We start from the raw sequence: 21,886 nt of genomic DNA on the forward strand, positions 1-21,886 counted from the left end.
AAATTTTAGGTTTTTTTATTATAATTTTTTTTTTTAACTTTTTTTTATTTTTATTTATACTATTTTTCAGACTCCCTAGGGTACTTTAACCCTAGGTAGTCTGATTCATCCTATCATATACTGCCATACTACAGTATGGCAGTATATTGGGATTTTCCTCCTCATTCTTTACAATGTGCTATCAGCACATTGTAATGAAGGGGTTAAAACGAAATAGCCTCGGGTCTTCGGAAGACACGAGGCTACCATGGGGACGGATCGCCGCCCCCGATGACGTCACGGGGAGCGGCGATCCCAGGTAAGATGAGGCTTTGCCGGCAGCCCACGCTGTGAAAACACCCGCGATCGGTGCTAGCACCGATCGCGGGTGTTACCGGTAAGCCTTTGCTGCAATATGCAGCAAAGACTTACCGGCTATGGAGAGCCCTCTCCATGCAGCGCAACCCGGTCGGGATTACCGGCGTATAAGACGACCCCAGAGAAGACAGAAGATTTTTCTGTCTTCAAAAGTCGTCTTATACGCCGGAATATACGGTATTTATGTTTAGGAAAAAGTAGTAGACAGATGTAAGAGAACATAACTGCAGGATCAAACTGTTACATGTTACCATGGCACTGTAGAAGTAAAATACTTGCAAAGTTTCAATTGACACTACTTACAATTTTTTGTTACTTAAAGGAAACCTACCACTTGAAGTGGCAGGTATAAGAGGGAACTACCGAGCACCAGCTCAGGGTGAGCTGGTGCCGGAGCTTATTTTTGTTAGTGTTTTAAACAGCAGTATCGCGGTTTAAAACACTTTTTAAACTTTATGGCTGAAGCTGCTTCGGCGCTCGGCGCACCATGCCCGCAACCGTGCGCACGGCTCTCCTTCACTTCCTATGTAGCCACGTGCACGGTCGCGTGCATGGTTCGCCGAGCGCGTACCTCCCTGCGCCGAAGGAGCTTCGCCCATAAAGTTTGAAAAGTGTACTGCGGTTTAAAACACTAACAAAAATAAGCTCCGGCACCAGCTCACCCTGAGCTGGTGCTCGGTAGTTCCCTCTTATACCTGCCACTTCAAGTGGTAGGTTTCCTTTAAGATTGAATGAAACCAGAAGAAACATTAGGTAAGCAAGCAGTAAGAAAATAAATTGTAAAGATGAAAAAAAGCACTTAAAGGTCTTGTTCCAAAAGGACAACCATGGCTAAAAAGCTAAAATGAACATACCCAACATTTTTTTAGCATTCAAGCTAAGATTGTCAATAGCCTGAACCAATTCAGCAGCTAAGTTGGCATCGTGCATTATGGGGCATTCTGGAAATAAAAGAAATACAGACAGAGCCTCAAACAGATTTGGTAGACTCCCCGTTGCTGGAATCAGTTCATTTTTCAAACTTGAGCATATCTGTAAAGAAGCAAGCAAACTTGTGTAAGTAGAGACCCTCAGCTGTACTAGTTTCTACATTACATATTTTTGTCCTAAAGTTTGTTGTGCAGCCCCTATAAAAAGACTGTTAAAGTGGTTGGTCACTCTTTTACATAAGTTGCCCATGTGCCTTTACTGTCTTCATAATAGTACTTGAATGTTCATCAAGTGATTCAGCATTCCTGCTCTTTACTTTGTCTGCAATCTCTCTGTGGATCTTTTTTACATGTCAGAGCACTGAGGAATAGGAGAAGCTGAAGCAGGAGATTATGACTCATCCTGCTCCCCCTTCCCCTCTTCCTGTGTCTTTCAGTGAGACGGACTGTTAGAGAAAGAGGTACCATTAGGACAGGCTTAAAGGGGTTGTCCACTTTAAGCACACTACAGTAAATAATTCATATACTTTCTGTATCAATTCTAAATGATTTTCTAGATTTCTGCTTGTTCTCTGCTTGCTGTCATTCTACAGGAAGCTTCATTATTTAATTCCTGTAGAACAGCAGTCCCTGGTCATGTGATATGTGCATGGCTCGTTAGCATCACGCAGCTTTGTTTACACTGTATGTAATAATGAGTCATGCATCTGTGTGACATCACATGACCATGGGCCGGTGTTTGTCTACGAGAAGTAAGCAATTAAGCTTTCCTATAGAAAACAGTGAGGTTTTGATATAGAAAGTATATTGGATAATTTTATAACTTTTCATTTTACAAGTGATATCAACTATTTTTTGGAATGTGGCTAAAATAGACAACCCCTTAAAAAGTGAGAAACATGAAGTTCTGTCTATATGCACAGGGCAGCATGGTGAGAACAGGGAAAGGCTGAGGCTATCAAAGGTGGCAATGGTACAGAGACATGTCTAATGGAATAGAGTTAATGAAAAGTGGATAAAACCTTTAAAAGTGTAAACATAGTTTAACATAAAGGGAAAAACAATGCTTGCCTACTAAATGTCCTACAGTCCAGCAGCAGATGAGAGGTTTAGTAGGTGGGTATTGGTTGTTTCACTTGGCGCTAAATAGGCTTTCAATATAGTTAGCCCAGAAAACCTTTAGGACTGCTTATCAATATCAGATTGGTGTGAACTGCATGCCACCCCCACTAATCACCTGTTCTAAGTGGTTATATAGAATGGAACAGAAAGCAGTCTGTATAGTGGCCACTCAAACTAATTGCAACTCATTTGCCTTTTAACTGAATAGGCAATGATCTGCTATAACTTGGCCTTGCCATTATAAAGAGAACAGAAATGTCTGCTCCCTGCTTCATCCTCTGAGAACAGTTCATAAGGATGGCAGGCCCACCACGTTGTTACAGTGCCTTGCGAAAGTATTCGTCCCCCTTATACTTTTCTATCTTTTGCCAGATTTAAGGCTTTAAACATAAAGATATAAAATTATATTTATTTTTGGTGAAGAATCAACAACAAGTGGGACACAATTGAGAAGTGGAATGAAATATATTAGATGTTTTAAACTTTTGTAAAAAATAAACTGAAAAGTGGGGCGTGTTATATTATATATAGCACGCCCCATATATATTATGGGGGGGGTGTATGAAGAGGGCTCACAGGCTGAGACAGTGTTTTTACTTAATTATGGTCAAAACTCCTGACGGATTCTCTTTAAGGTTAAATAATATGGAATGCCGCCCTTTAACCAAAAAAGAGTTGTACCACCCTGGTTCTGATTGTTTAGGTTTTCTGATGCAGTTTTGTAAAGCAAAACTTCTAGGGGAGTAACAGCCAGTGTAAAATTAAGATTTTTTTTCCAGAGAATCCACCCTGATTTTGGTTCTAGAAGCTGCATCAGAAAACCCTGAAGTTTCTGAATGTAGTAATGAGCATCCAGGATTCATTCCATTATTTGAGATGGCGCTTTTATAGATAATATCCCGCCTTGTTTAAGCAGCTGCAGTATTTCATTTATTTGTATTGTGGCTACTGTAAACAGCATTGTAAACTTCAGACCTCAAAACTTTACATACATTTATATACAGGGGGCGTTCCAGTGCCAATTTGGACCATGCGCCACATTTATTACAGTGACTCAACAGAATTGTGTTACATGCTGTATGTTAAAGGTGCACCAAAAAAAGTTGAAAAACACTTCCCGAGCAGTGCAAGGGGCTTTTTTATTAATGAAGACCATAGTAGTTTGCACTACTTTTGTCAAATCTGGGCCATCATGCTTTACCTGTTTCACTATAGAGATTGAATAAAATTAGCATGTATTCGACACGGGCTAAGTCACCATTAAATAAAAATTTATAATTCCTTGCAAACAAAGTTACTTACAATGTCGACAATCCAATTGTGTTGGCAAAGCTCTGTAAATATGTCATTTGCAAAGGAAAGATCCACTATTGGTAGAGATGGATCAGATGAAGAATCACTATGGGGTCTGAACAGAAGGAAAGTGTTAATACCATTTGAATGTACAGTATAAGAAAGTGCTTCAATTTCCCTTCTCTTCATTTCCCTTCATGGGGTGTTTTACAACTACTAACGGTGCATACAGTAGGTCATATAAAAAGGCCAGACCTTCCCAAGTCACTGACAAGCTATAAAGTGTCCTAATTTTGGTCAGTTATCACTCCAATTCTGCCCCTTGCACTTTGACTAATGAGGCTTGATAGGCAATAAGTAGGTGCCACATCTAGAACGCAGGCACAACAGTACTCACAATCATGTCAGTGCTACTAAATTAAGTGAAAGCAAATGGGGTTTGGGAAGGATTACTGAAAAACAGGAAATATCCCAAAACAAGGAGGCCAAATTATTTCAAGCAAGTTATCACTGTATATTTGCTGCATACACCCTGGCCGCATGCAGAGCCTCAAGTGGGTTCCTTCTTTGGTTGTGATGTAACCAATGAGACCCTGTATGCACCTCTTAAAAATATAAATCCTCTTTTACTGAATAGGGCAGTAACAGTATAGGTATTTATAATGTGTCCATTTCTTATATACTACATCATGCTGTGAATTCATACATTTGTCAAACTCTATTTTACCACTGATGCAAAAAGAAAATTACAACAAGCATAATTTTCCCATACCGGTTCTTTAAAAAACTTGCAGTTAGACAAGCAGGTGATGAAAATATTTTGATTATTTCTCTGCAAAAGAAAAGTACAGTTACACAAGCATGCTACAGTGACCAGGAATAAAGAGAAGTACAGTATAGCAAGATGGAGAATATTGGCCATCTTTTTGTAATTTGCAGCCTCCACCAGCAGAGACTCAGAATGGCCGAACATTAATCCGGATACCCTGCTTTCCATAAATGCAAGTCAATGGACAATTCACACTAAATTGAATATGTTTGCATATTGTGTGTACGGGGGAAGTGGTGAACATTCTTCTACTATGTTTCATTAACAAATTCTGCGTAGTGTGGAAAAAATCAGTCTTCTCCTTCTCATAGAGATGGATATTCCAGACAGCACAGTGTGGGGGGTATATATCACCACACCACCACCAGCCTATAAAAATGGATAGGCTGGCATCTGCACTAGGCAGTAGGCAAAGCAACATTGGGCTCCTTCATTGAACCTCAGGGTTGACGTAGAGATGATCGGCACCCCCATACTACATGCGGGGGGGGGGGGTGATCGCAGGGAGGAGAGGTGGGTAACCCCTTTATACCGGGTAAACAGCTTATACGGGTAAACAGCTCAGACTGCGACTATCGCAATCCTGGCTGCTCATGCAGAAGGTCGGCTGTCACATATAGCTGGCATCTTGGAAATTGGGGGAATGTCATGGTGGCCGAAACAGAAGCTCATCATGACACTCCCCAACGACATGGTGGCTTAAGGGGTAAATGTCGATTTTAGAAGGAAGGAGGTCATGGATAGCAAATATAAGATTACTTGTGCCTCTATCTATGAGTAAGCACCCCTGGTTTAACAAGCTTCATTTTTTATTTCTTGTAACTATCCGACGTTAACGCATGTGTTAATATTGCGTTTACTATACGTTTTGTAAATGCAAATGTTAACAGTAATGTAAATAGGCAAATCACCTTTCTTAAGCTGTTGTAATGTGTTTCAAAAAGCAATTAAGATGCAACATGTGACCGCACCCATAACAGCACGTGTGACCGCAGCCTCATATGTCATCATCTTCCTGGGGTGTGGCTAGAGTGCTTATAAATGCAAGACACGGCCTCAAATCTAAAATTAATAGTAGTGTCCACTCCTGCATATAACCCCCTCAACATGGCTTGTGTCCATGTAGATTTGCACTTGGAACAAAAAGTCTTAAAACGAAGCCAAAATTTGCGCCTGTTAGGAGAGGCAAGACTGAACATGTATCACAAGTAAAAAGACATGATCATAATCAAAAAAGAGCTTCCAAAAGTCTCTAAAATTCATAATACATGTCCCCCTATGTATTCTCAAATCAGGGGCTTGACTACAGTGGTAGCAGCCATAGCAGCCGCAGTGTCCGGGGATCCCCTCATTCGACCTGACCATGTTTGTATATGGCAGTGATGGCGAACCTTTTGGAGACAGAGTGCCCAAGTTAAACCAAAATCCACGTATATGTCGCAAAGTGCCAAAATGACAGTTTAAGCAGTAACTTATTGCTTCTTGCTGTAGCACAGGTTTTAATCGTATTGGTCTCCTGAATTCACTAATACAATAGCAAGATGATGGAAAAATTTGGATTGTAGCTTCCCTGCAGGGTCCCCTGTAGAGAGTGAATCAGGGGACCCAGAGCAGGAGTTTCAGTGACAATCCATCTCTATCCACACCTTCTCGCTCCTTTTATAGTACTGGCAGCCAAGGATGTCGCTTTATAAAAGCGTCGAGCATGGCACGTCCCGGGCTGTACTGGACCACAGAAGAAAGCCTAGCTGACAAACTCTGTGTTGGGGTGTAGGCCTGGGTGCCCACAAAAAGGCCTCGGAGTGCCACCTCTGGCACCCGTGCCATAGGTTCGCCACCACTGGTATATGGTAATGTAAGTGTGTATATACTCTATATGTGTGCTCATTAGTGTATAAATGTGTGATCGTAACTTGCATGTGTGAGTATACAGAGGGGGACTGCATGCAGAAGCTATGCGGCCCTGCCTCTCCTAGTTACGACACTTTCTAGACTGCTGCAGCCTATTCCACAAATAATTTACACTTTACTAGTCAGGTAATGGCCAACACAGTAACATTGTTCATCAAAAACCTTTTTGCATCCTGTCGCTTTGGTTTTCCAGGTTTTGTGTCTATCCAGGTCTTTACCAATGTTTCATTTATTCTACAAATCTTTAGCATGTTATCAGTCATAAGAGTTATAGAATGGGTCTACAAGACAAAATAGAAACATTCTGTTAAACAATTTATACCAATAACTGAAAAAAAAGTAATATTATTAAAGCTTTGTCCATAATTATTTGGAGACTGACACAATTTTGTTTTTCTAGCTGTCCAAAATTTTAGCTTTTTTTGGAGGGTATCCACATTAAAATGCGATGAAGTGTTTAGGATTTTACGTTCCTTAACATGAACCACCCTGTTTTTAACCAGACATAATTGCGCAATTGACTCAGAGGCTGTTTCATGGGTAGGTGTGGGATTTTCCTTCATTATGTCATTCTCAAGAATTTTTCTAAGATGTTATTAGGATTTTTAGGTGCGTTTTTTGTCATCTTCCTGAAAATCATCAAGATTCACGTTTTGAGGGACAACTGGTCTTTCAAGTGATTCTGAGAGGCCTTAATAATAGTAAAACTCATAAATTACACTATTATGGAAACAAAACCCCTCAATGTATTTAAAACAACTTTTACAAAGTCTGTTAACCCTTTAAGTGTTTCACAGGTGTTAAAAAATGATAGTGCAAAAAACAGTAATATTTATGTAAAATACATACACTCACCGGCCACTGTATTAGGTACACCTGTCCAACTGCTCGTTAACACTTAATTTCTAATCAGCCAATCACATGGCGGCAACTCAGTGCATTTAGGCATGTAGACATGGTCAAGACAATCTCCTGCAGTTCAAACCGAGCATCAGTATGGGGAAGAAAGGTGATTTTAGTGCCTTTGAACGTGGCATGGTTGTTGGTGCCAGAAGGGCTGGTCTGAGTATTTCAGAAACTGCTGATCTACTGGGATTTTCACGCACAACCATCTCTAGGGTTTACAGAGAATGGTCCGAAAAAGAAAAAAAAATCCAGTGAGCGGCAGCTCTGTGGGCGGAAATGCCTTGTTGATGCCAGAGGTCATAGGAGAATGGGCAGACTGGTTCGAGCTGATAGAAAGGCAACAGCGAATCAAATCGCCACCCGTTACAACCAAGGTAGGCAGAAGAGCATCTCTGAATGCATAGTACATTGAACTTTGAGGCATATGGGCTACAGCAGCAGAAGACCACACCGGGTGCCACTCCTTTCAGCTAAGAACAGGAAACTGAGGCTACAATTTGCACAAGCTCATCGAAATTGGACAGTAGAAGATTGGAAAAACGTTGCCTGGTCTGATGAGTCTTGATTTCTGCTGCGACATTCGGATGGTAGGGTCAGAATTTGGCGTCAACAACATGAAAGCATGGATCCATCCTGCCTTGTATCAACAGTTTAGGCTGGTTGTGGTGAGGTCATGGTGTGGGGAATATTTTCTTGGCACTCTTTGGGCCCCTTGGTACCAATTGAGCATCGTTGCAACGCCACAGCCTACCTGAGTATTGTTGCTGACCATGTCCATCCCTTTATGACCACAATGTACCCAACATCTGATGGCTACTTTCAGCAGGATAATGCGCCATGTCATAAAGCTGGAATCATCTCAGACTGGTTTCTTGAACATGACAATGGGGGTCATTTACTAAGGGCCCGATTCGCGTTTTCCCGACGTGTTACCCGAATATTTCCGATTTGCGCCGCTTGTACATGAATTGCCCCGGGTTTTTGGCGCACGCGATCGGATTGTGGCGCATCGGGGCCGGCATGCGCGCGACAGAAATCGGGGGGGGGCGTGGCCGAACGAAAACCCGACGTATTCGGAAAAACCGCCGCATTTAAATGCCGAAAATGTGTCGCTTGGGGAGCGCTCACCTTCACCTTCTATGGGATGGTGCATTCCGGGGCGTTAAGATTATTTTCGGCGCTGCAGCGCCACCTGGTGGACGGCGGAGGAACTACCATCTTAAATCCCAGCCGGACCCGAATCCTGTGCAGAGAACGCGCCGCTGGATCGCGAATGGGCCGGGTAAGTAAATGTGCCCCAATGAGTTCACTGTACTCAAATGGCCTCCACAGTCACCAGATCTCAATCCAATAGAGCATCTTTGGGATGTGGTGGAACGGGAGATTCGCATCATGGATGTGTAGCCGACAAATCTGCGGCAACTGTGTGATGCCATAATGTCAATATGAACCAAAATCTCTGAGGAATGCTTCCAGCACCTTGTTGAATCTATGCCACGAAGTATTGAGGCAGTTCTGAAGGCAAAAGGGGGTCCAACCCGTTACTAGCATGGTGTACCTAATAAAGTGGCCAGTGAGTGTATACCGTATATACTCAAGTATAAGCCAAGTTTTTCAGTACAAAATTGCTTCTTGCTTTGGGTGCTACAGCTCTGTCTTCAGGTCCTTTGCCTCCATCTTCAGATATTTTTTGGCTCCTCTTTGGGTTCTCCGGCTCCTCTGGGTCCCCACGCGATGCCGGTGGTGCCCAAACAATGACGTTGCAAGCGGCTGACATCATTAATGAAGAGATGGAGCCGGAGCACCCAAAGCAAGAAGAGGATCTGCCAACAGTGGCTGGCCGGCTATATACTGTGGAATATGAGCTGGCTATATACTGGGGGGGGGCTGGCAGGCTATATACTGGGGGACAGGGGACTGGCTGGCTATATACTAGAGGGGGGAAGGTGGCTGGTCAGCTTTATACTGGCTGGAGGCTGTGACCAATGCATTTCCCACCTTAGGCTTATACTCAAGTCAATACGTTTTCCCGTTTTTTTGTGTTTAAAATTAGGTACCTAGGCTTATAGTTGGGTCAGCTTATACTTGAGTATATACAGTATTTAGGCCAGAAATCACACAATCACAATGGATTTAATGAGGAAATGCTCTGCAAAGTTTGATAACAGATTTTTCCCTGAGTATACTAATACCCAATATTTGGTGGTGACTGCTGTATAGGCACACCGCAGGGCATAAAATGGAAGGAGCGCCATTCAGAGCAGACTGTATTTGTACAGGCTATAGTTTTTTATTTTTGGTCCTCATATGTGGACATGAGGCCATACTTTTTTGTGGGATGAGATACACTGTACATATACTTCATTTTAGGGGGTTTTATTGCTTCAGATTCATGAGATTTTATTAAAGGGGTTGTCCGAGTTCTTTAAAAAAAGCTAAAAGTGGCCAGGACAGGGCTGCTTAAAAAAAATAAAGATGTACTTACCTCCCGGTGCCCTCCCGTATCCAAACATGGCCGCCGGAGCAGCGCTGGACTCAGTTCCGGCCGGACCCGACAACCTTCCGGCCCCCATACACAATGCTGTGTATAGGGACGGATAGGCGTGCCCGGCCACGGCCGGCCGGAAGCTGAATCCAGCGCTGCTCCAGCGGCCATGTTTGTTTACATGGCGCCCGGACCGGAGCGACAGCAGCGCTGGATACGGGAGGGCACCGGGAGGTAAGTACATCTTTATTTTTTTTAAGCAGCCCTGTCCCAGCCACTTTTAGCTTTTTTTAAAGAACTCGGACAACCCCTTTAACTACTTCAGGACACAAAGAAAATAATCAATTTTATTATTTTATCCTCTCCCTGTTCAATGCAAATGACAGGAAGTTGGGAAGGGTATGGGAGTTGGATGAGTGTGGAGGAGAGGAGACTGACACAGGCACACACAGGCTGCAACTGCCCCCTGTTGGAGAATCAAGAATAAAAAGGCTGGATTGGACATTGCTAAAAACAGCTAAAAAATAAACATTCTTCTGACAGATGAAACCAACCAACCTCTACCAGAATGATTGGAAAAAAGGATGGTGAAGCGTAGTACAGGTCATGATACACAGCATATCTCTTCATCTGTACAACACACCAAAGGTAGTATGATGGCTTAGGCATGCATGGCTGCCAGTGGCACTGGGTTACTAGTGTTTATTCATGATGTGATACATGACAGAAGCAGCTGGATGAATTCTGAGATATTCAGAGACATACAGTGTGTATGTCAAAACTGATTAGTCAGTGTTTCATAAAACAGATGGTCAATGACCAAAAGCATAAAGCCAAAGCAACAAAGTGGTCATGCCTGACCACGGAGTGTAAGGGGTGAACAACCACCTGCTACCTTAGAGAAGTCTGTTGGAGAGCCAATGCTGTTGCATGAAGTGGGGGGTTGCAATGCTGCTGTCAGTAAAGGAAGAGATTATACTGCTTTGGTCAGGAATGTAGAGTTGTAGTGAAAGCTGGTGGGGTGATATTTCATATTCATTTGGTGCCGCGGGTTTGAATTGTTATTTCTTTTGGTACAGCTGGGCAGGTATTTAATGCGTCACTGAAATATTTCTTTACTGTTTCTTGAGTATCATTTTGTATAACACTGCAGCATATGGTGCTGTTGTGTGGAATTGTATGCTGCATGTTTTTTTTTATTTGGCACTTTTGAGGTGGCATTTTGTGTTGCAATGTGGCATTTGTTTGGTGCTCCTGGTTGTATTTTGCAATAATACTTTGTTTAATTTGTTTGATGCTTCTGAGATAATATTTGTCCCTGATAAAGTGACACATGTAATTGGCCATTTTCTTAAATGCCTGAATGTTCAGCTTTTATTTCCCTTCTTGTGTTGTATATTTTACATATACAACCACATTTTACCTGGGGTCGCAGAGTGGCCGTTGCAAAACTGACATTGTTCCCAGCAAAGATCTGTTTTAAATGAATGTGCTTGAGGTCTGCAAACAAAGATTACATTAGTATATAAAGCTATTAATGTATATGCAGAAAATTGTTACAAATGTCTACTCTGTTAATTGATCATGTTATCCACCAAAACTCTTATCTCTCCCTCAGCTTTCCCTACACTTGTATATAAACTAATAATCCATACAGACAGAAACTGCAGCTACCCTTCCCCCCATCACCTCACACAAGGAAGTGGCAGGAGAGACTGTCCAAGTCTGCAAGCTGTGCCCTCATGTGCTGTGATAATGTTTTACTTAGATAGATTAGATAGATAGATAGATATGAGATAGATAGATAGATAGATAGATAGATAGATAGATAATAGATAGATCGGTGGATAGATAGATATGATATAGATAGATAGATATGGGATAAATAGATATGAGATACAGTAGATAGTTAGATATGAGAGATAGATAGATGATAGCTATGGTATCATTGGTCAGCAGCTTGTGATGAGGTGACAGGAGGCAGGCTCCGCCCCTCCATCTTGTAGTTTTTTGAGAGCTGGAAACCCTGGTTGCCATGGGACAAAAGAAGAACTAAATGAGGACTGAGAGGCAATATACTTTGAGGAATGATTCCCAGGGACAACTGGAGCAGAAATATGCATTTTATTTTTTTTTTTTGCTCAGAATGACAGTTACACTTTAAAGGAAATCTGGCACCAGGATGAAGAATTGTAGGATTCTGGCAGAATCCGCTCTTCTTTTAGCTTCTTATGCCTTTATTTGTACATAAAAAAGGCTTTAAAAATTATGCAAATTAGCCTCAGGGGCTATGGGCTCAATTAGTAGCTATGAAGCCCTGAGCCCCTCTGGTTTATTTGCATCCTTTTTAAAGCCTTCTTTTGCAAAAACAAGGGCATGAGAAGCTCAAAGAAGAGCAAATCCTGTCAGAGGGATTTACCAGCATGTAAGTGTGTTTGGTTTACAATCCTTGATCCTGATGGTAGACTTAAAGTGGTTGGACGCTTATAGAAAACATTGACAGGGTAAGTATAAGACCCTAATAGGGTCACCCCTAGCATGTTCCATGGAAAATCTGCAAGGGCTCCATCCGCTTGAAGCCAGCAGGACATGGGATGTCACACGAAGTCCTCTGTCCTGCTGCTGGGGTCACATGACCCGCATTGAATGACGGCAAACATGAAAAAGTGTACATATAATATGGGGGATCCTAATAGGGTCTTCTACTTACACTGTTACATCCATAAGTTGCCAACCCCTTTGATGTAGTTATTGGTTAAAGTAAAATATCTTGCCTCTGTGAAGTGGCCAGTTGACTCTTCTGAGCCAACTGTAGTGAATCGATGGCCTCTACAAAAATGCCACATGACTAACTGACCTGAGTAATGAGATATGCTTTGTTTGTAATGGTGAAGCCTGAGGGCCATGATTAGCTTCAGCGATGACCTGCCCTAAATGGCACATGATAAAACAGTCGAGCGAACTAATAAAATTCTAACAAAAGTCTTTTGTGCCAGCATTGTACCATCACCTCCCAGTCCAACTCAACATTGTGGAGCTCTTCTCTTAAAATTCAGTAAAATGTCAGATTTGAAATGAAAACATTGTACCTGTTGAAGTAAATGACTGACTACTGTCAGATTCTAATAGCACATCCGGTAGATGATCATCTAGTTTCATTTTTGGTCCATAACCAAATGATACAATTTTATTTGAGGTGAAAACATATAGAAGTGTGTGGTAGCTAGAAACACAAAAAAATATTTTCACTAGGATTATCTACAAACATGCTTATCTTACACTGTATATTGCAATGGAGTAAAATTTTGCTTGATTTAATGGCCATTTTTTACATTTGCGAAATAATTTTTTATGCAACTTTTGCAACTGCACAGCTGTCCAACAGGTTAAGGAGCCACTGCTTCCATAGTTTGAGATTTGCCCTATATTTTGCTTATGTGATTTATTGCTATAGATCATGGTATTGTGTTCCCTACATAACATTACCTCTGAATCCTCTAACACAGCTTGTTATAATTCAACTGCTGCATTGCCAAAGGCCAAATTCCACATTATGAATCCACCAAAATATTTACAATAATTGATAATTCTGTGGATTAAAAACTAGCAGCATGAATCCATTTATGTTACAGGTTTTCACTCAGTATGTGGTTTGGACTGGGACGATAATGCACTGTTAAGATTGTGCGCACAATGTCCTGCATGTGTCGCTTCCCCGCTCAGGTCCAAAAGAGTTCACCATCTTTTTAGTGGTGCATGTAAGTGCATGGGCTTGCAACACAATTTTAAAGTTAAATCCCGCGCTCAGTCCAAATCAGTCTGATCGTCCAACTGCAACCAACTCCCCCCCATTTGTGTCGCATGGAAGCCACAGCAGATGCGCCAAAAAAAACAGTGGGGGTCATTTACTAAGGCCCCAATTCGTGTTTTCCCGACGTGTTACCCGAATATTAAAAAAAAAAAAAAAAGGTCGCTGGACACGCGCTTCCCTTCATCCAGGATGGCTCGGTGAACTCCAGTGCGTTCCGATGTTGTTCAGTGACACCTGGTGGACATCAGAGGAACTGCCTTAGTGAATTGCCGGAAGACTCGAATCCCCCGCTGAGAACGCGCCGCTGTATCGCGAAAGTGCCGGGTAAGTAAATCTGCCCCAGTGTGCGCCAAAATCCCAGCACAGACACCTGTTAAATACCTGTCCAAGCTGTGTAATCCCCGAAAAAGGGGAACAGTCCAACAAAAGTGAGCAGTGCGACCCTTAGTAAATGAGCCCCTATGTGTTTACACTGGGAACTCCACTGTGCCTTACCCTCATTGATTGAGCCATTTATCTTCCCAGTCATAATGAAAAATTCTGCAGTGAATATGTTTCTTGTACTTCTTACCTCCCACAGGCTATCTGTGAAACCTGCCCTTCATATTCTTCTATCTTCTGAGGCACAGCAGTGTGAGTAACAGAATTTTTCCCCACTTGTCCTAGTGTGCCATTTCCAAAAGTATAAACAGTGCCCTCCTGTTAACATTGGCATAAGATTAAAAAAATTAGTCCAATAAAAAATGTTGGCATTGTGAGATGTTACACCTGCAATTTTTGAGATGTGTAGTACTTAAAAAACAAATCCCAAATCACACAACAGTGATGAGCAGAATCAAACATATTTCATAATGTTATCCTCTCTCTCTCTTTAGGTTTATATACACTATACATGGGGTGGCTCACAAATTTTGACGTTGCTCAGGGTAAAGGGTCTGGTTTCTTTGTAACAATGGAGGTTGTTTGGAATAATGTTTAACTTAAAGGGGTATTCCAAAAATAGAAACTTCTCATACAAAACCCCATAATGCTATAAACAAATGAATACAACAAAAGGTAGTGTCATTCATCACAAAATGGAGCTTAAATCGTTTGCTTTTATGATTCACAAAATTTTATTGGCTTTCTAAAGTAGGTGGAGTTATCTCCAAGATGGCTCCCTTCTACAACTACAAGTCCCATAATCCTTTTGTTCTCAGTAACAGCTCCTCCCTCTTATGCTCTGCTCCAAGAGATGATGTAACAGACTGTCCTCCTCTGTTACCATAGTGATGATGTGTAACTGCCATCACTGCACATTTCCTCACTCAGATGCATCTCATCACAAAACTGGCCATACTGGACTCACTGCAACCAACCAACCAAACAGCCAAACATAGTGATGGTGCCGGACATGGGACGTGGATATGTGACCAGAGGCAGGGTCGGCATCAGCAATAGTCATACCTGGGCAAGTGCTGGGGCCCAGAGCTGTTGGGGGGCCCACATAAGGAATGTGTGTGAGGCGTGATGTATCTAAAGAATCCATCGGGTGTGAGGGTGGTTTATATTAAAATAACCATGAGGGAGCTGTTTGTTTTGATAAAATAGGGAATATTTTAGGGAACAGTAGACTGTGTTAGTTTCTGAATTTTTAATGCCACCACGTGAGTTCACTGCAAAGGGGCCTACTGAGGCCCTGTCGCCCCTGGGCCTACTGAATCCTGGAGCCAACCCTGACCATCAGCCATCTTCTTTCTTGTGTCTCCTCCATAGGGGAAAAGTCACTGGACTGATTAAATGGCCAGTAGCATTGTAATTCCTCATTATAGTGTATGTCCACAGCATTTTTCTGCTAAAGGGAGCACATTTTTAAATAACAACTAATTGCACATTAGCTTATATTTTATTGATACATTTGAATATGAAATTCTTATTCCTGGAATACCCCTTTAAATATATATTTTCAATGGGGGAATATATTAAGACTAGTGTGCAAAGAAAATATGTTGTGTCTTATCTCACGTCAGAATAGAAAAATGTAGTAAGGGGACATAGAACCAATTTGCAAATCTTATCATGGGAGTCGTAGTTAAAATTTATAAAGGGGTACGTCACGTTTATTAAATATGGTGAAAATAATTCCACCTATGTCAGTCTTTAACAAGGTAAAACTGACAAAGATATCTGTTACTCATCATGACACACCTAGTGTAAAATGTTATATTTACCTTGCTTAATACGGCCGTGTGTTCATCCCCACAACTGATATAGATCACACCTTTATCTCTCAGAGAACTTATGGCATGTGGTTTAAAGACATCTGATTAACAATAAAAACACATTAAAAAGGCTATTATCTCTCTCAAGTATGTATTCATACAGATAATCATATACATATAATCTACCTTTTAAAGGGTCGCTCTGAAGTCCTACTTGTCCTGCATTATTTCTTCCCCATCCGAACACAATTCCAGACATCGAGAGAGCAAAACTCTGACAACCACCCACAGAGACTTGAACCAGAGGAACACCCTTTAAAAACTTCACAAGCTGAGGACTGGCTTGGTTGGGTGTCTGTTTGCCCAGTCCGAGTTGACCATTATCATTCTTTCCCCATGAAAACACATTGCTGTCTGAAAAATAATGGTAAGAATATTTTGTGGTCTAAATAAGAATAAGAATAAAGAATAAGAATTATTATATGTATTGAAAGTGCTTGTAGTGTCACTGGCTACGTCATTATATAGGTTACCTTCAGAAAGGGCGACTGTATGGAAGTGTCCACAAGATATCTGTATTATTCTTATGTCAGACAATCCACTTATCTTCCTATGGCATTAAGAAAGGGAACATTATTAAAACCTGTTTTTCATACTGTGTGACTTATTTATTGTTATTCACACCTTAACGCCCTCTTGCCACCATTCTTCCCTACACCAATAAAGAAAGATATGGCACCTGAAAATGTCTAGGTCATCACTGGCAGCAGGATGTACAACAGAACCCCAATAAAAGGTTTCTGAATCAGTTCAATATTTTTCTGTACCTTGGAATAGGAGATTGCTGAGGAAATTGTCCTGATCCAAGTTGTCCTTGTGATCCTTCACCCCAGCTAAATATATTCCCTTCATTGCAAATAGCAACTGAATGGTTTACACCACAGCTCACATCCACAATTGTCTGTGCTTCCAGGGAGTAGATTTCATCTGTAACAATGACATCCATGTTAATACATAGCGACCATGAAGATGTACATTAGAACTGGTACTTGCATTTTGGAAACCTGTCCTTATAATAAGTAATCAATATAAAACACATAAAATAAAGACAACATTTAGATCATGTTGTATGTATGATTGAATTAGTACCATGGGTACACTGAATAACAACTGGTTATTGATGACAGTGAGGAAGAAAAAGTCAAGGAGCCTTCTAAGAACTTTCAAGGTAAACCTTAAAATTTAACTGTAATTGATGGGTTTTACCATATAATGGCCCCATAAATGCCCTGTAACACTATAATGCCTACTAAGACATTCTTGTAGTATGTTCTCCTATATAAATCTCTGTATATTAAAGAAACATGCAAAATGTTAGCTATAAGTTAAAAGTTGCAATTGACAAAGAAATATAACGTAAATGAATGGGGTATTCCCATCTCGGCATTTACATTTAATTTAATTCAGCTGCCATATATAAACATTTCTTCATATGTTTTTTTTTTCATATTAATCCTTTAGTGACCACCCATATGGATTTCTCTGTCAGTCACTAAGGGGCCTTTGCCTAGACCGACAGTTTTCTCTGTTGGCTTAATCTAAGGTCAGCACAGGCCCCCGTTCATGGAAGAGCAGTGCCAAGACAGCCGGGACCCTACTCTAACAGTCCGGATCGGATCCCACGATCAATGCAGTGACTGCGGGATCTACGTACCTGTAGAGGGTGGGGGCGGGGCTCCCTCCCTCTACTCCTGGAACCCCGCATTGCATTCTCGGGGTGCCGTCTTCTCAGCTGCGCAGCCGTTGGCCATCGGCATGTAGGCTGACAGACACTTCTAATGCACTTCAATACATAGTTATTGCAGTGCATTAGTATGAACAAGTGATCACATGATCACTAGTTCATATGCTACTATTGTAAAAATAAAAAAGGGCAAAAAAAACACAAAAAAATAAATAAAAAATAAAATTGATTAGAATGTCCCAAAAGCACCTAAAGTGGAAAAAAGTTTTAAAAAAACCAACATATTAGGTATCCCAAAATTCCCAATCTATAAAAATGAAAAAAGTGAACCCCATAACAGAAAAATGAGTTTTTGCCCTTTCGCAACACATAAAAAAATTTTATAGAACTGATCTAAAGATCGCACAGTCCTGAAAATGGTAGCCATAAAAACGGCAGCTCGTCCAGGGAAAATGACACCTTAGACAACTCTGTACTCCTGAGTAGGATAAAGTTATTGGAGTCAGTATATGGTAAAAGGAATAATTTTTTGGGGGTACAAAAAGTTTTCATCTTTGGTAAAATCTATTAATACCTAATAAAACCTATATAAATTTGTTATCCCTGTGATCGTACCAAGCAAAAGAATATATTAGAGATGCTATTTGGCATGTACAGTGAAATAAATAAAAACAGAGCCCACAAGAGAATGGCGCAAATACAGGTTCTTGTCAATATTACCACATTTTGAATTATATTTCCACATCCCAGTACACGGCATGGAATATAAAATACCATCACTAGTGCAATTTGTTCCACAGAAAACAAGCCCTCACACAGCTCTGTACACGAAAAAATAAAAAAAGTTATTGATTTTTGAAAGTGGGGAGCGATAAGCAGAAAGTAAAATGGAAAAAGCGTGGCACATGTGGCTTTTTGGTTGCGTTTGGAAATGTAATCCAAAGGCTCAACTCGTGATCACATAATCTTGTAACATTATGTTTCCAACACATTAACTGAACGTAAAGTAAATGCAATCTTACCTCAACATGTGATCACAGGTGGAGCCTTTGGATTGTGTTTCAAAACGCAAGGGGGTCTACAAACGTCATGGCACCTGAAAACTATCCTGCCCAACAAAAGCTCAATGGCTCCTTTCCTTCCGCACTTTGCCATGTGCCCTTGCAGGGGGTTACATCCACATATGTCCTCTTACTCGGAAAAAAGCTTCACAATATATCCTTAGATGCATTTTCTACTTTTATTCAGTTATGTGGGTAAATTTTGTGGCTAAATGAATGTATTATGTATGAATGTTTGAGGGGTGAAGTTTATAGAACAGGGCAATATGTGGAGGGTTTCTATTAACAGAACTTCCAAAACCACTTTAGAAATTAAATGGTCCCTAAAATAATTGATTCTAAAATTTTCTTAAAAATTTGAGAGAATGCTGTTCGATTTGCGTGGTAATAAAACAAAAGAACACTTCTAAAATTATGCCAACACAAAGCTGAGATATGTTAAATGTTAGTCTTACTACCCAAATTAATTACTATTAGTTTAACAGAACATTGTGAAGTTTGAAAATACCAAATTCACCTTTTTTTTTTTTAATAAATTCAAAATTAGATTTTAGAAAAAGGTAAACAGAACACAACAGAAAACATTAAGAGAAGTAGGACATTCACAATCACAAGGTGAGTAAGTCACAGTGAAGTTTTGCAACAGTTATCTTTAGTCAAAAGCAATGAATCAGCATTTCCGATAAATGTAGCCAAGTGTGCAATCTCTCCAGCAGAGGTGGTCGTATCCAAGGACAACATGGGAAATGATCTTCACACAAGTACATTTTTTTAATTAACATCCAAATGAAGAAATGTATGTATATGGAATATAAAATTAATTAAATATGATTGACACGTGGGAATACCTCTGTAAGCATTCATTATAATGGTTCTCATAGATTCCTATAAACCATCCTTAACAAAGAAAATACTATATTAAGCTACACTATAAATCTCAAAGTAAAAAAAAATGGCCATCAATGTCAGATTGGCGGGGATCAGTTGATCTGAGCAGTGGATAAACAGAGAATACAACAGGAAGTAAATGACTCCATTTTCAGTTTAGTTGCTGAACTGAGTCACTGCAGCTCACCTCCCATTCCCTGTTTGATAGCAGTGCAAAGTGTTGGACCTTAACCAATCATATATTTATTGTATATGTTTGTTGATATGTTATCAATATATTTATCATAGGAAACCTTTAATGCCAAAACATTGTGTACATTTAGAAACTGATAAATAGAATCACAGCACAAACTTATAGTAAACAATGTTTAGAAATGCACCACAGACATCCCAGGAGCCGAATCTTGATGATATGTTTAGTATATCTTTCTGTATCTTATAAACTTTTTGACAGATTTTATGGTAATTGTTGCTTTTAGGTGGATGCCACGCCTTCTACCTTTAAAACCAAAACATTTCAGCAAAGCAATACACAATATTTTAGGAAACTCAAAAAAGTTGGTAATACTACATGTGCCAAAATTTTAACCAAAGTTATAGCACACATTTTTGAAGAACTGTTATATTATCTTCCCATGTGGGAATGTGATGTGTTATTTATACAGCTGGCAGGTCCCAGAAGATAGGAAAGTGAAACTTATAGTGGTAACAGAAGAGAAGAGAAACGAAACTAGATGTGTATGAATATCTCACACAACAAAGGTTCTAGGTTTCTACGATGTTACACTAATATTTCTACATTGTTAATGTTTCTGTACACTTCTCTTCTGCAGTTTATTGTGGAAGATTTTTACACTAATTAGATTATGGATTGAAATATTGTAAACTGGATATGAGAACTATGAAATACAATGAGATTCTAAACAGAAAGATAAAAACAGTTCTGCAGTCTCTCCATTATCATCACACATGAGACTATCATATTTAAGATGCAAGCTATATATAGTTTTACATAGGATGATAGGTGAGCTTTTAGAATTAGATGCAGCCACATATAGTTAAATCAAATATTCAGCTCTGGTACTTTGTTAGTATTATTAGGAAAACTATGTATGAACACACAACACTGATATTTTTCAGGAAAAAAGATCTTACCTAAGGAGCTGTTGTTACTCCTTCTGCCCAGTTGTCCACAGTTATTTTGACCACAAGAATGGACAATACCATCTTCCAGGAGAAAAAGTGTATGACTTCCTCCCGATGCCACCTTCCGTACCCCCACCTGGCTATTAAAGTAATCATTTTCTGTGAAGCCAACCTCTTCTTCTTCTTTGTCTGTAAGACCCAGCTGTCTATACCTGTTGTTGCCCCAGCAGTACATGTTTTCTAGCTAGAATTACAGATTGAGATGTGGATCCCTGGTCCTCTCACCACACACTGACAGAATGCAGCTCTCTCTCACTATCCATATCAGCTGCTTTCAGCTCCACCTTCAGAACCAAACACCTACATAAGTCATCTGTTGTGTTTGGGTAATGTTTCCAGCATAGAGGTAAGGTCAAGGAGGTGATCTAGGATTTAATATCTTTAGTGAAAGTTTTATAACTTTAATGTGATTTTTCATGAATCTTTTTTTTCATACTGCATAACATAGCTTTTTAGATGACTCAGTAGCCTTACTATGGAAAGATAACAAATTGCAATATCAGTGCACATTGAAACAAATCACAACCAAAATTAGTGGGGCACATTTACTATGGACCTTGTGCCAGTTTTCTGGTAGACTTTGCACGTGTCACGGGTGCCCCTGTGACCCATATCCTGGGTCACAGGCGCACCCGTGTACCTCCGTGTGCCCCAGCCTCTAACTCACCTGTCCCGGCTCCAGCTGAGGTCCCTGCAATGTCCGGGCTCCTACACGCGCTCCCGTGTTCTAGGGTGCACGCACACCAGCTTTGTAAAATGTAAAGGACCAGCGCTGCTAGTTGGCGCTGGCCAGCTGCCTGCCCTGATAAATTGCAGCCCCTTCCTATGTTCCTGCCGGATTTTTGTGCTTCCATGCCTGAGAGAAAGCTGTATCCCAAGCCCTCTGCGATTATCCTGATTTCCCGTTGTGACCTTGATTCCGTTCCTTCCACTACGCCCTCGACTGCCTGTCTCGACCTCCTGCTTGTCCCCGGCCACGAGTTTGCCTTACGTTTCTGTACTATGCCTTGGCCACCACCACATACAAAGTTGCGCCTGTGGAACGACCTGGTGGTACCACGCAGCAACAAGTCCAACCTGCTTTGCGGCAGGCTCTGGTGAAAATCGGGTACCACTTACACTCCTGTCCCAGGTGTCGGCTTA

General features: G+C 40.8%; 1 protein-coding gene across 2 annotated transcripts in view; it reads right to left on the bottom strand.

The window, feature by feature from the left end:
* The window catches only part of LOC140070355 (probable E3 ubiquitin-protein ligase HERC6), a 49,316-nt gene extending 28,316 nt beyond the window's left edge, over positions 1–21,000 (bottom strand). Inside the window, exons 1-12 of one of the 2 annotated variants that reach the window (XR_011848914.1) lie at positions 20,693–21,000; positions 16,672–16,831; positions 16,378–16,454; positions 16,031–16,258; positions 15,854–15,945; positions 14,215–14,342; positions 12,922–13,055; positions 11,256–11,332; positions 6,604–6,722; positions 4,474–4,533; positions 3,711–3,816; positions 1,212–1,389 (exon numbers count right to left, since the gene is read on the bottom strand). Coding sequence is in view for 1 of the 2 variants with exons in the window: in XM_072116793.1 (XP_071972894.1) it covers positions 1,212–1,389; positions 3,711–3,816; positions 4,474–4,533; positions 6,604–6,722; positions 11,256–11,332; positions 12,922–13,055; positions 14,215–14,342; positions 15,854–15,945; positions 16,031–16,258; positions 16,378–16,454; positions 16,672–16,831; positions 20,693–20,918 (1,585 nt within the window). In the remaining variant the exon portion in view is untranslated. The remainder of the gene's footprint in view (positions 1–1,211; positions 1,390–3,710; positions 3,817–4,473; positions 4,534–6,603; positions 6,723–11,255; positions 11,333–12,921; positions 13,056–14,214; positions 14,343–15,853; positions 15,946–16,030; positions 16,259–16,377; positions 16,455–16,671; positions 16,832–20,692) is intronic. The other variant, XM_072116793.1, reaches the window with a different exon arrangement.
* Positions 21,001–21,886: the final 886 nt, after the last annotated feature.

This window comes from Engystomops pustulosus, chromosome 1, assembly GCF_040894005.1.
Source record: "Engystomops pustulosus chromosome 1, aEngPut4.maternal, whole genome shotgun sequence".
In the NCBI taxonomy this organism is placed as follows: domain Eukaryota; kingdom Metazoa; phylum Chordata; class Amphibia; order Anura; family Leptodactylidae; genus Engystomops; species Engystomops pustulosus.